The sequence below is a fragment of the Hemicordylus capensis genome, chromosome 7 (genome assembly GCF_027244095.1).
Source record: "Hemicordylus capensis ecotype Gifberg chromosome 7, rHemCap1.1.pri, whole genome shotgun sequence".
NCBI classification, from domain to species: domain Eukaryota; kingdom Metazoa; phylum Chordata; class Lepidosauria; order Squamata; family Cordylidae; genus Hemicordylus; species Hemicordylus capensis.
Window position 1 is genome coordinate 7024392 of NC_069663.1, and position 12545 is coordinate 7036936.

At 51.2% G+C, this 12545-nt stretch overlaps 1 protein-coding gene across 1 annotated transcript; it reads right to left on the reverse strand.

The window, feature by feature from the left end:
- Positions 1-6718: 6718 nt before the first annotated feature.
- LOC128333338 (uncharacterized) lies at positions 6719-9262 on the reverse strand. Its single transcript, XM_053268749.1, has 7 exons — positions 9107-9262; positions 8782-8931; positions 8438-8557; positions 8228-8336; positions 7847-7909; positions 7389-7580; positions 6719-7094 (listed from the first exon to the last, which is right to left on the reverse strand). The coding sequence occupies exons 1-6, from the start codon at positions 9191-9193 to the stop codon at positions 7396-7398; spliced, it is 714 nt and encodes a 237-aa protein (XP_053124724.1). The 5' UTR covers positions 9194-9262; the 3' UTR covers positions 6719-7094; positions 7389-7395.
- Between the last annotated feature and the right edge of the window lie 3283 nt (positions 9263-12545).

The following is a 12545-nucleotide window of genomic DNA, read 5'->3' on the forward strand; positions in this document are numbered from 1 at the left end:
TCCCTGGCAGCATCTCCAAGACAGGACAAGATTTTTTTTTATTTTTAGGACAAGATTTTAGGACAAGATTTTTTATTTTATTTTTTAGGACAAGATTTTTTTATTGAACCAACAAACTACCAAAGCATACGAAACCCTTGCCTGTAACCTTGGAAAAGCTGCTGCCAGTCTGTGTAGACAATACTGAGCTAGATGGACCAAGGGCCTGACTCAATATAGAGCAGCTTCCGATGTTCCTAAGTTCCTATATTCACAGTGAAGTCCTAAGTGTTTTGAAACGGAGGGGGGAAATGTTTAAAACTGAACACCTGGACATTTTTGATGAAACTGTGAGTCTGGATTTGCTTAAAATGGCAAGAGGGTGGTGGACAGTAGGAAGGCAGGAAGGCAGTCTAAATAAATATCATATGATTTGTCTTACACATAGTCTTACACAATGCTTGCTTGTGGTAAAACTTGTTTTTGTTTTTTAAAAAGCATGTGGTTTCTGCATAGAATAAATGTGTGGTTTTTTCCCCTGGGGAAGAGCATGAGCAATACCCTGCTAACTAGGCAAAGAGGCACCTTTTAACGTGGTGATTCTCTTTATTTAGCAGGGGGAGAGTAAATGGCCCTCTCCATCCCCAGCACAGCATTTCTCCAGTGACTTTTGCTGGTGTCTATCTTATGTTTCTTTTTAGATTGTGAGCCCTTCAGGGACAGGGATCCATCTTATTTAGTTATTTATTATTCCTCTGTGTAAACCACCCTGAGCCATTTTTGGAAGGGTGGTATAAAAATCAAATGAATGAATGAATGAATGAATGAAATCTTACCTGCAATCTGAAGAGGGGGAGGCGGCCCACAATACCGAAAATGATGCTAATACACCAAACTGTCCACGTGGGAAGTTTCAGGGCAGAGAGCGTCCAAGTTAGGTGCGTTCTTAAATTCTTCTTAAATTTGGATTCCCAGAAGTTGTTTGAGAAGGAGACCTGGTCTTGCGGTACTAAGCATCATCATCATCATCATCATCATCATCATCATCATCATCATCATCATCATCATTTATTCAACTAGCACTTGGCAGAGTTGTAATAAAGGCCTTGGGAAAGATATTTAGATGCCATGACGTGTCTATACCTACAGAGATTAGAATAGTGTGGACAATTGTTTTCCCCGTGACACTCTGTGGATGCAAAAGCTGGATTTTTATGAAGCAAGATAGAAAAAGTATTGACACTTTTGAACTTTGGTGCTGGAGAAGACTTTTGAGGATACCATGGACAGCCAGGAAAATAAACAAATGGATCACAGAACAAACCAATCCAGAATTTTCACTCAAGGCAGAAATGACCAGGCTCAAACTATCATACTTTGGACACATTATGCGAAAACCCAGCTCCCTTGAGAAGTCCATAATGCTGGGGAAAGCTGAAGGCAAGAGAAGAAAATGGCCAGCAGCAAGGTGGATGGACCTGATCACGACAGCAATGGATGCACCACTGAGAGACCTTAAAGGCCAAGTTGAAGACAGATCATCCTGGAGAGAATCTATCTATGTGGTCGCTAAGAGTCGACACTGACTTGACAGCACTTAATCAATCAATCAATCAATCAATCAATCAATCAATCAGGGAGAGAGAGGGGGATATGTCTCCATCATCTCTCTAGGAGGAAACAAAGAAGATTGACTCAACACAGGAGGTACCTGAGGAGTCAAAGCAGGGTTCATAGAGTAGAGGCAAGCAGAGACTGGTGAGGAGACCCTGACTAGATCCCTCTGATCCAAATGCCCCTAGTTGCCATTAGGTTAGTTGGTGCAAAAGGTCGATGCACTGGAACTCCATCTCCAACACGTATAGACAATAGTGAGCTAAGCAGACCAATGGTCCGGCTTGGTATAAGACAGCTTCCTATGTTCCTATGTACAACTCCCATGGAATCACAGGATCATAGAATGTCAGAGTTGGAAGGTACCTTAGAGTTCTTCAGTCCCCTACTCCGTGCAGGAAACTGCTACAGCAGCTCTGACAGATGCCTGTCCAGCCTCTGTTTGAAAACCTCCAGCAAAGGAAAGCCTACCACTGCATGAGGGAGACTGCTTCGCTGTCGAACAGCTCTTACCATTATTTATTTGTTTATTGATTGATTTGATTTGATTTGATTTTTATACCGCCCTTCCGAAGTGGCTCAGGGCGGTTTACAATTAAAACAGAAAACATTAAAAACAATTAAAACAGAGATACAAATATAATTACCAATTTAAAACAACTTAAAAAACAATTAAACTATCAAAACAATTAAAACCCTGAAAACCAGGTTAACATTAAAACAATTAAAAACTGATTAAAATCCCTGAAAGGCCAGGCCAAACAGATGGGTTTTAAGGGCTCTCTTGAAGGTCAGCAAAGAATCAAGATTACCAATTTCTGCTGGGAGTGTATTCCACCGTCCAGGAGCAGCTACAGAGAAGGCCCGCCTCTGAGTCGTCACCAAACGAACCGGTGACAACTGGAGACGGACCTCCCCAGATGACCTTAACGTGCAGTGGGGATCATGTAAAAGAAGGCGCTCTCTAAGATATCTTGGACCCAAGCCGTTCAGGGCTTTAAAGGTAATAACCAGCACTTTGTATTTTGCCCGGAAACATATTGGCAGCCAATGTAACTGTTTCAAAACAGGCATCATATGGTCTCTCCGGGTTGCCCCAGAGACCAATCTGGCAGCCGCATTCTAAACTAACTGAAGTTTCCGGACTACATACAAAGGCAGAATGAAGAAATTCTTCCTAATGCCTAGCCTAAATCTGCTTCCTTGCCATTTCAACCCATGGATTGTAGTAGCCCAGCCCTCAGGAGCAACAGAGAACCAGTCTGTTCCTTCTTCTATAAGGCCATGGTGGCCAGGGATGTTGTAGTTTAGTATCATCTGGAGACCCAAATATGAGGACCCCTGACCTTAGAATGATGAGTTAGTGTTCTAGTATACAGTCGAGATGTGCAACGAAACCAGACCACACCCTTGTGCAGCAAATATAATGTGCCAAGGGAAGGCAAGTAGTTTGCGTAAGAGAAAACACACTCAGAATTTATCATTTCTACAGTCCTTTTTAGTGCTTCACAATGGATATCACATTGCTCCTCTTCCGTTTCTGTTGTGAAATGTCATGATGCATCTCTTGAACTCCTCCCTCCTCCTTCCATGATCTTCTGGGTATTTGAAGACCATCTTTCCAGGCCTTCACAACTCTGGTCCTGCCCCCAGTAGAAATAGAGGAAGTTGCCTTATACCAAGTCAGACCCTGGGTCCGCCTGGCTCAGAGCTTTCTGGCACAATATTGTCTATTCTGACTGGAAGCAGCTCTCCAAGGTCACAGGCAGCTTTTCTCTGTTGCCCCCGAGGACTGGATTAGAAATTGGATTAGAAATTCCATGGGTTGAAATTGCAAGGAAGGAGATTTAGGAGACGACAGGGATCAAACCTGGGACCTTCTGCGAGCAAAGCAGATGCAATTCCCGCTCCGTGATTTCCAGCTCTCTGCTCTTAACTGATCGGGGTGGGGGCCAGTTCTCTCCTGCGTCTGCTTCCCTCTTCACTGTTCTAGCTATGTTTCTCAGGAAGACGGTTCCCAGAAGCAGTTTAACCCAGGCTGCTCGTCTGCAGCGCAGGCATCCCTATGGATCACAGTGCTGCTGGCCCGCCTAACCCCACTTTGAAGCCTGGCCTTTAGACAAAGTTTAGGGTGCGAGCGTGCCCTTTACCCCGGCACTGGGATCAGATGGGTGCTCGGGCTGCTTGTTGCCTGAGTGCACACAGAGATGGGTGCCTAGAGCGCCCGTCTCAGAGGAGAGGAGAGCTGGTCTTGTGGTAGCAAGCGTGTCTTCCCCCCTTAGCTGAGCAGTGTCTGCCTTGGTTTCATTTGAATGGGAGATTAGATGTGTGAGCACTATAAGAGATTCCCCATCAGGGGATGGAGCCGCTCTGGGAAGAGGATCGAGGTTCCAGGTTCCCTCCCTGGCAGCATCTCCAAGATAGGACTGAGAGAGATTCCTGCCTGCAACCTTGGAGAAGCTGCTGCCAGTCTGTGTAGGCAATACTGAGCTAGATGGACCAATGGTCTGACTGGCAGCTTCATATGTTCCTATCCCCCAATGCACCACGCTCGACACACTATGCATTGTGGGATATCCAAAGGTTGGGATGTGTCATCCCAGCCTCCAAAGATCCACACTGCTGGGAGCAGTGAGGATCATGTGAGCGCATGGTAGTATACCTGAAGAAAAGCAGAAGAATCATCTGGGGGGAAGATGAGTTGGACTCTGCCTACCCCACTGCCCGCCCTCCGCATCCCAGGACTATCATGTGAATAGCCTCAGGGTCTTACTCCTAGTCAGCTCTAATTCCAGCTTTAGCGCCAACTTTAAACTCTTCCTCCAGCTTTCACTAACTTTCTGCTGCAGGCGAGCCTCCTTTTATTCTCTTCCCCCCCTCCAATTTTCCGAAACTAACCCATTTAAAATTGACTGCATGTTATGCTTTAAAAGAAAATTATTACAAAATGATGTATAGATGGTATCTGACACCCAAAAAATTGGCATTAATGTATAAAAATGTATCAAACAAATGTTGGAAGTGTGGACAGTCTGAAGGCACTTTTTTTCCTATGTGGTGGAGCTGTGGGAAGGCTAAAGCATATTGGGAGATGATATATAATGAGTTAAAGAAAATATTTAAAATGACATTTCCTAAGAGGCCAGAATCCTTCCTGCTGGGAATAATAGAAGGTGCAATTTCTACAACTAAGTCAACGCTTTTTATGTACGCTTCGACGGCGGCTAGAATTATATATGCACAGAAATGGAAGAGTAATGAAGTGCCTTCAAAAGAAGATTGGCTGATAAAATTTTTGGAATATGCGGAGATGGCAAAACTTAGAACATTAATAAGAGACCAAAATTTTGAATGCTTCAAAGAAGATTGGAAACCATTCTTGTTGTATCTAAAGAACTATTTTCCTACTATGGACTTTACAGCAGGGTTCGAAATTTAGTAAAAAAACCTGCAGGTTGGGTAGATTAGCTGTGTTTGTAAGGATTTAAATTTATGTTTTGAACTATTATTATAGCAAGGGTGAACTTTATAGCTGATGATTCACGAAGAGATGTGTGCGGGAAGTCCACTTTTGTCTATTCGTAATCAATGACATATTAATATTGTTAAAAATAATAAAAATTGAATTTGGGGAAAAAACCAAACCAACCAATCAAAATTAATGCGAGCTCCCCCCATTAAAAAAACAAAACCAAACCAATCCAATCCAACCCTCTCCTCCCTCCAAAAATCAAACAGCAGGACTCTTTCCCCAACCAGACCAAACTGTCAAACGGGAGCTGTGATCCCTGCCAGCTTCTTATTACAGAGCACAGGAAGGAAGCAAATACGCATTCAAAAGAGAACTGTGAAGAGCACAAGAGGAGGTCAAGGCCTTGTTCCTGCACAAATGGCATTTCATACTTGGCAGGACTTTTTAATCACTGGAATGGAATCACATGTCATATTTGGCTGTATTGGAGGCAGTCAGTGATGGTTTGTAAGCTTGCCAAGCCTTGCCAAGGCTGTGCTTTCCGGGCACTCGATTGGAAGGTGCAGCTTGCTCCCAGGATCCTGTGCTCAGCAAACCTCATTGGCGGCAAACCTCAAGTGGGCTCCTCTGGAGTGATCCAAGCCAATTGTCTGAGTGAGTGCTTGAAAGCAAGAGGCATTGGCATGGACCTGTAGCAGTGTAGCAGCGTCTCCCTCAGCCAAGAGGTGAGCTTGGGAGTCTGTGGGCACAAACGCTCCAAGGGAGACGAGAAGAAAAGAGGAACTCAGACACGACGGTATGTTTTGAACAAAAGGGGCAACTTTATTAATATACTTAAATAGGTTACAAGTCGTCACTTAACTTTCTAAGTAAAGGAAACAAAACAGGACAGAATGGAGTAGGCAAAAAAACTTTCCATCTTGGCCAATCTGTTGGAAAGCCAAAAATTCCTACTCGGCCCCCAACAGGGCGACCAGCAAAGCCCATTCTGTCCCTGGGAGGGAGGGGGAGGGAGGGAGAGAGGGAAGGGAGGAAGCCCAGGGTCACACGGAACAAGGGAATGGCAGGGCAAACAAAATTGGGGGGAGTCCCAGCCAGCCCCCACCCACCCCACCGCTCCTTGCAGGCATGTTCACTTGGTCTCCTCTTCTGGGGCGGATCGACTCCTCCAGCCTCCCAGCAGCAGCACATGCCTGCAAGAAGCACAAAGCAGCGTCAGTGGGGTTGCCCTGCTCCTCCTCCCTTTCCACTCCGGAAGCCCAGCAAGCGGGGATCGGGCAGTGGGGTGGGGGTTGATGGGGGGGCAAGCCAGAGAATTCGGGCTCCCCACTGTGCAACCACAGCATGGAGCAGGAGGGAGAGGAGGATTCTCTGGCCTGCCACCGGGCAGCTCCAGGGGGCGCTACTGGGTCTGCATGGGGGCCCCAGAGTCTCCCAGGCTCCTCTGCTGCTGCACCGGTTTGGGAGGAAGGAGGAGGGAGCGGAGGGGGGAGTGAGGTGTGGCTGCGGGAGTGGAGGGGGTAGGAGCACACCCTCGGCAGGGGAGGGGGCGGATGCCTGGATGGGGCTTCCCCTGCCAGGGGAAGCCAGGCCGCTGGGGAAGGGGAGAAAGGTGAAAGGAGGAGGGGGTGCTCCGTGGCAAGCTGGTGAGAATGGAGGGAGGCGGTGACCTTGCCCTCCTGCTGGGGCCACACAGCCTCCCCGGACCCAAGGGAAGCCCAAGAATGGTTCCAAAGGGCCACTTGGGGGCAGGGTGGTCCTGTAGCCTCCTCCCACAGCCTGCCAGCAGAAGCAAGGGGAGGGGCTTCTGCACCCCAGAGGCGGGGCTTCCTTGGGCCAGGGGAGTGGAGCCTGCTTCCCCCTCACTCCTCAGACAGAACTGCACTTCCCTGCTGGATGTCTTCTTGTGGACAGATCTTGTGTCCACGCGGTTGGAGGAGGTCTTCTGGGAGGCCCCTGCGCTGCACGGTCTTTCCTGAAGCTCCCTTCAGCTGCTGATCTTCAAGGGGAGAGCACGGGGCTGTTGTTCCTGGAAAGAGAGGAGGACATTGGTTCAGAGATGGGGGGTCTTCTCACACTCTCCCCCATGACACCACCAAGCACCAGGGACTCCTGGCAGAATATTTGTGTCCTCATTTCCCAGAGGGAAGAGAGATCTTTCCTCTTTCCCTTTGGCTACTGGTACAACCAGACACAAGGGCCGAAGATGGCATTCCAACACGAGGGAGGGTTGCCCAGATTCCTGCCCACCCTTCCTGCAGCCCCAGCCCCCTCCCTAACCATCGGGGCCCCTTCAAGTGAAGCCCTGCCTTGGTCTACTCACCAGTCGGTCAGGTGGAGAGATCACCGTACTCTGGCGGGTGTCTCTTCTTCTTACAGCCCGCCCACAAGCGCCGAACGGCAGCCCGCAGCCCGTGCCGGGAGTGGAGGGAAAAGGCCTTCTTCACGATCTTCTCTGTCTTGCAGGCAACTCTCCCGACCTCGGGGTCATGGTCGCCAAGCAAGCTCTCCAGCGCTGGAGGGATGAAGGAGAAGGTTCAGAAATGGCATGAAGAGATCACCCCACCCTTGGCCAAGCCCCACCATTTCCACACCAAGAGGGCGCAAGTCCTGACTCTTTCTCCCCTGCACTCTGGGAAAGCCTACTGCTGAGCATCCCTGAGGATGCAAGTGGGACCTTCCATTTGAGGGACAGGTGGCCCATTCCAGCTCTGTGGTCCCTAAATCTAGGCCTCTCCCCTCACAGAAACTTCCCCTTCCCACCCAGAAACCGGCACTTACCAGCATGGAAGGTCTCTATGTTCCCTTCAGTGAGGATGCTGCCCTTTTTGTGGACCAGGTGACCTAAAAAACAAGGGTGGAAGGAAATGGGACCACAATTCAGGACACTGTGCATGGACAACCCGATCATTCAGGAGAGGAAGTCCTCCCCTCTCTGCTCCCTCTGGGACTGACAATTTGAGCCATTCCTCCAGGGACTCTTATGTCACCTTGGGTGGAAATTAAGCCAAGAGACCTCGCTAACACGCACTGGGCCAGTCCTCCTGGGGAGGGAACAGCTCCTGCCCCTCCACACCCTTCTGGCAGTGCCTTCCAAGAGAATGAACCTTTGCCCACCAAGACGACCCACTAAGGGAGACCCAAAAGTCTTGTTTCGCTTACCGATCAGCAGGGCAGCCGTTCTCCTCACTGAAGGCTGCTCGCTGCGGAAGAAGCCCAGGATCTTGGTGGCCTCCATCTCCACGGCGTCCTCTGTGCCGAGCTGCCGAATCTGGGATCAAGAGCAAAGACAAATCCCGAGTGAGCAAAGCATCGCCCAAAGGTCCTTGAGCCATTTGAGCCGAGGGATGGACAGGGAGGGGCTGCCCTTACCAGACGCTTGGCGATCTTGTGGAGCAGCTCCTGCAGGCTGTAAGAGTCCCGCGCCAGCAGCTTGCCCTCCAGGTGCCATAGGAGGGCTTCCGCCAGGAGGCTCAGATTGTCCTTCGCAGCCTGCCAAAAGAAAGACCGGAATGGGAGTGAAAAATCCTTCCAAGGGATTCCAAGAAACCTCTTAGGGGGCTTCAAGGAGTAGGGCCTGGATGGGCCAAACCACAGCAGGACAGCTCGTGGATTCACCACCCCGTGAGGCTAACTCTGGGGTCTGCCACTGGGCGGCTGGACTTGGGGAAGCCTAAACACCTTCGTAGGGGTGGCAGGAAGAAGGGGGACCTCACCTGTGCTACCTCCAGGTCTTCATCCTCCACATGCATCAGCACCGCGATGAGGGTCGTGATGTTCTCCTCTGTACCCTTGTGGTGGTGGTGGCGGTGCTGCAGGAGATCCAGGTGGGTCCTCATGGCTGCCCTTCGGATCTTAGCCTCCTCCTACAAAGAAGAACAGGGCTTGTTATTAGGGAGGAATTCCTCACCTCCATAATTGATGAAGAGCTTGCATGGGTCTCTAGGGGGTTTCTGGTTTCCTTTCTCCAACCCGTTCGGAACCTGCAGGTTGGCCGGCCCTCATAGAGCCGGGGCGGAGGGCTGGCGTGCAAGTACTCACGTGGTGGAAGAGAGGGCGGCACAGGGCAGCCAGGACAGCATTCACCGTGGCCTGGTGTTCTGATGGACAGTGCCTCAGCCGCTCCATGAAGGCCAGGACCCCCAAAGTGGCTTCCAGACTGGAGGTCCTGAGCCCTCCCAGGATCCCGGCACTAAAATCCTGGAGTTTCTTCGCCTAGGGAGGGAAAAGGTGGATCCTTGAAAACACATGCTAGTCCACCCACTGCTAAACGGACCACAGAGCTGTCCGTGTTTGATGCTGCTTGGCCACCATCCACTGCCTTGGGGAGGAGATGGCTCAAGCCATCCCAGAGGCACAAAGAGCGGGGAGAAGGTGGCATTGGAGCACGTGGGGAATCAGGCTCCTACTGAGAGATGCATTCCTGTGCCTTCCCTTAAGGATTTCTCCTTCGTCCTGTGGCAAGGGTTCCACAGACTGAATCCACCCAACTGGAGAAATCACCCCATCACACCTGGGGATGCCTAGGAGCACCAGCCTCAGGAAGGGCTCCCCAAAGAGAGGAGTCTCCATGCCTAGGGATGCTCCATGCCCAGGGATGTCACTCACCGCCTTCAGGGTGCCATAAATTTGGAGAAGTCCCCTTTCGCTCAGGTAGCGGATGTTCTGGCTGGGGTGGACTAGCCACGCTACCAGGAGCGTCCAGGTCTTCTCTAAGGCAGCAAAGTCTTGGTCTTTCAGGAGCAGCTAAAAGAGGGAAAGGAGGAAAACATCCATCAGCCTCTGGGGCCAGACCCTCCTCTCAGGGAAGCCCACCCTGAGGAAGACGCTGCTCACCTCCACAAAGAAGGCCACCTCTGCGAGGGAATGCTCTTCTGGATCTTTGTCCAGGCTGAAGAGGGAAGCCAGGTATGCCTTCAGCCTGGCCACTGTGGAGGACCGTGTCTGGAGGAGAGCCCTGCAAAACACCAAAAGACCCTGCTGAGTCCTGGGCGGAAGGTCCAGAAAGAGCAGACCTGACCCAAACCACACCAGCCCCCAGGCCTCCTGAGAGATCTCCTATTCACTCCTACTTACCTCACCAAGAGGGCCACACCCTGGAGGCAGCTCTGCGGAGAGCACAGGGATTGCCAGCAGGTCTTCTCTGGGGTCACCTGTGCCACCCTCTCCAGCAGGGTCCGGACAATCTGTGCGGTCTCCCTGCAGAGAAGAGAAGGTTGCTGTCACCAAAGTGTGTGTCTCCTTGCGGGGTGGTGTAGTGTCAAGGGTGGATGGACTGTGTTGGACCATGGGAGGGAGACCACAGGGGTGAAGTGACTTTCCCCACAGCTGGTTTTTTAACACTGCAGACGCATTTTAAGGCTCTCTGCAGAGCCAAGAAGGCTGCAAATTCTGGGGTCTCCCCTGTGGAGCTGAGGGAAGGGACCACCGTGCCAGAGTCACCCCAAGAGGCCAGAAATGCTGCTCACCCATCAGAGTGGGACATGGGAGAAATGACCCTAGCCTGTCCTCCCAGAGTTCTGGAAGGAGGACTTGCTGGCCCCGCTTTCCCCACTGCCATGACTTACTCAGGAGGCAGGTCTTGGCTGTCTCGGTTCCCGACTCCCTCGGTGGTGTTCTGCAGGCCGGTGAGGATCTTGTTGACCAGGCCCACCAGGAGTTCGGGGAACCTCTCCTCCACCTCACTGGCATACTCCACACACCGGACGACGTCCCCGATCTTCTTTGTTGCTCTCCCCTGTGAAGAAGAGGAGGGTCAGGCCTCAGCACTCAGTCCGAGGGACGGTTATGGGTCAGGAGAATCCCCAGGGCCAGGCCAGTGCCATGGGTGTCTGCACCCACATCTGGGCCTGGAGGGTGCTGCCTCTGGCTCAGGGTGCATGAGGTCAACTGCAAGGGAAAGACATCCACAAGGGGAAAGGGCAAGTCCCCACCTCCCGTCTGAACAGTGACTGCCATCCAAGCCGCCAGCCTGTGTAGTGCAAGAAAGGAGGGGCAGATGGGTGAAGTCAAATCACCCTTGGTTTGCATCCCTTACCTCTCCCACATGGACCGAGGAGAACCTAACTGGGGCCAGCTGTCCTCTTCTTTCCTTTTCGCCGATGTTCCTGAGAGAGGAGAGGAGAGAGAAAAGCTTCTCAAGAGATCTCCCAAGTCCAGCCTTTCGTTCCCCACTGAGAAGCCCTGGGAAGTGTTCAAAGGGGGCATCGAGACAGGAGCCCTCCCTTGCTCCTTCTCCCCAACACCCGCTCATGCCAACAGCATGGGGGTCTCAGAGCTCCCTCTGCTAACAGCCTGCAATAGACTTGCTGGTTTCTGTCTTGCACCTGCTGCCAATCGGCCTCCTTGGGTGAACTCCCCCTCCAGATTTCTCAGGGAGCAGGTAGGAGGAAACATCCCTCTATGGGGCTCAGACATGGGGGAGCTGCCCCTGTCCCCTGCAGCCTTCTGCTTACTGTGCTTAAAGCCCCCCATAGGAACATAGGGAACATAGGGAACTGCCATCTACTGAGTCAGACCATTGGTCTATCTAGCTCAGTATTGTCTTCACAGACTGGCAGCGGCTTCTCCAAGGTTGCAGGCAGTAATCTCTCTCATCCCTATCTTGGAGATGCTGCCAGGGAGGGAACTTGAAACCTCCTGCTGTTCCCAGAGCGGCTTCATCCCCTAAGGGGAATCTCTTCCAGTGCTCACACATCAAGTCTCCCATTCATATGCAACCAGGGCAGACCCTGCTTAGCTATGGGGAAAAGCCATGCTTGCTACCACAAGACCAGCTCTCCTCCCCCAGCTCCCTACTGGCTCCTAAGGCCCTTCAGCTGAGAGGAGGGTACCTACCTGGCCGAACTGGGGGTCGGTGGAGAGTCCCACACCTCATCCTCGATGCTGCTGATCTGATGCATCGTGTCGTCCTCGTCCGTAGAGGAGCACTGGGGAGGAGAGAGAAGAGAAACGGGAGCGTTCCAGGGCTTGCGTTGACCTTGCGAGGCTTCTGAGAGGAACCAAGCCCAAGGGACAGTTGGGAAGACATCCTGCTCTAAAATAAGACCTGCCTCTTGGTAGAAAAGGCATTTGGCATCTCTGCCCAGAAGAAAAGCCTTTCACCACATTTTTGCCCCCTTTCCAATGCCTCAGCTGCATTTCCTCCCATCCCACCAATCACAATCCCTCCCATCCTGCAGCATCTAGAACTAGAACCATTCCATGTTCTGTCTCCTGCTGGGGAACAGGGCACTCACACACACACACACACACACACACACACACACACACAACCTAGAGCCCGTTCACATGAAAAAATGGATGATGAAATGGGTCATTTCTGACCTCTGCGGAGGACGAGTCTTCCACTGTGTAGGTGTTCATCATCATCTTCTTGATGAGCCACTTCTTTGGCTTCTGGACTCTGAGACGAGAAAGGAGAGACATGGCATAAGAACATCAATGCATGCCAAGAGCCCTTGTGGATCAACCTATTTAG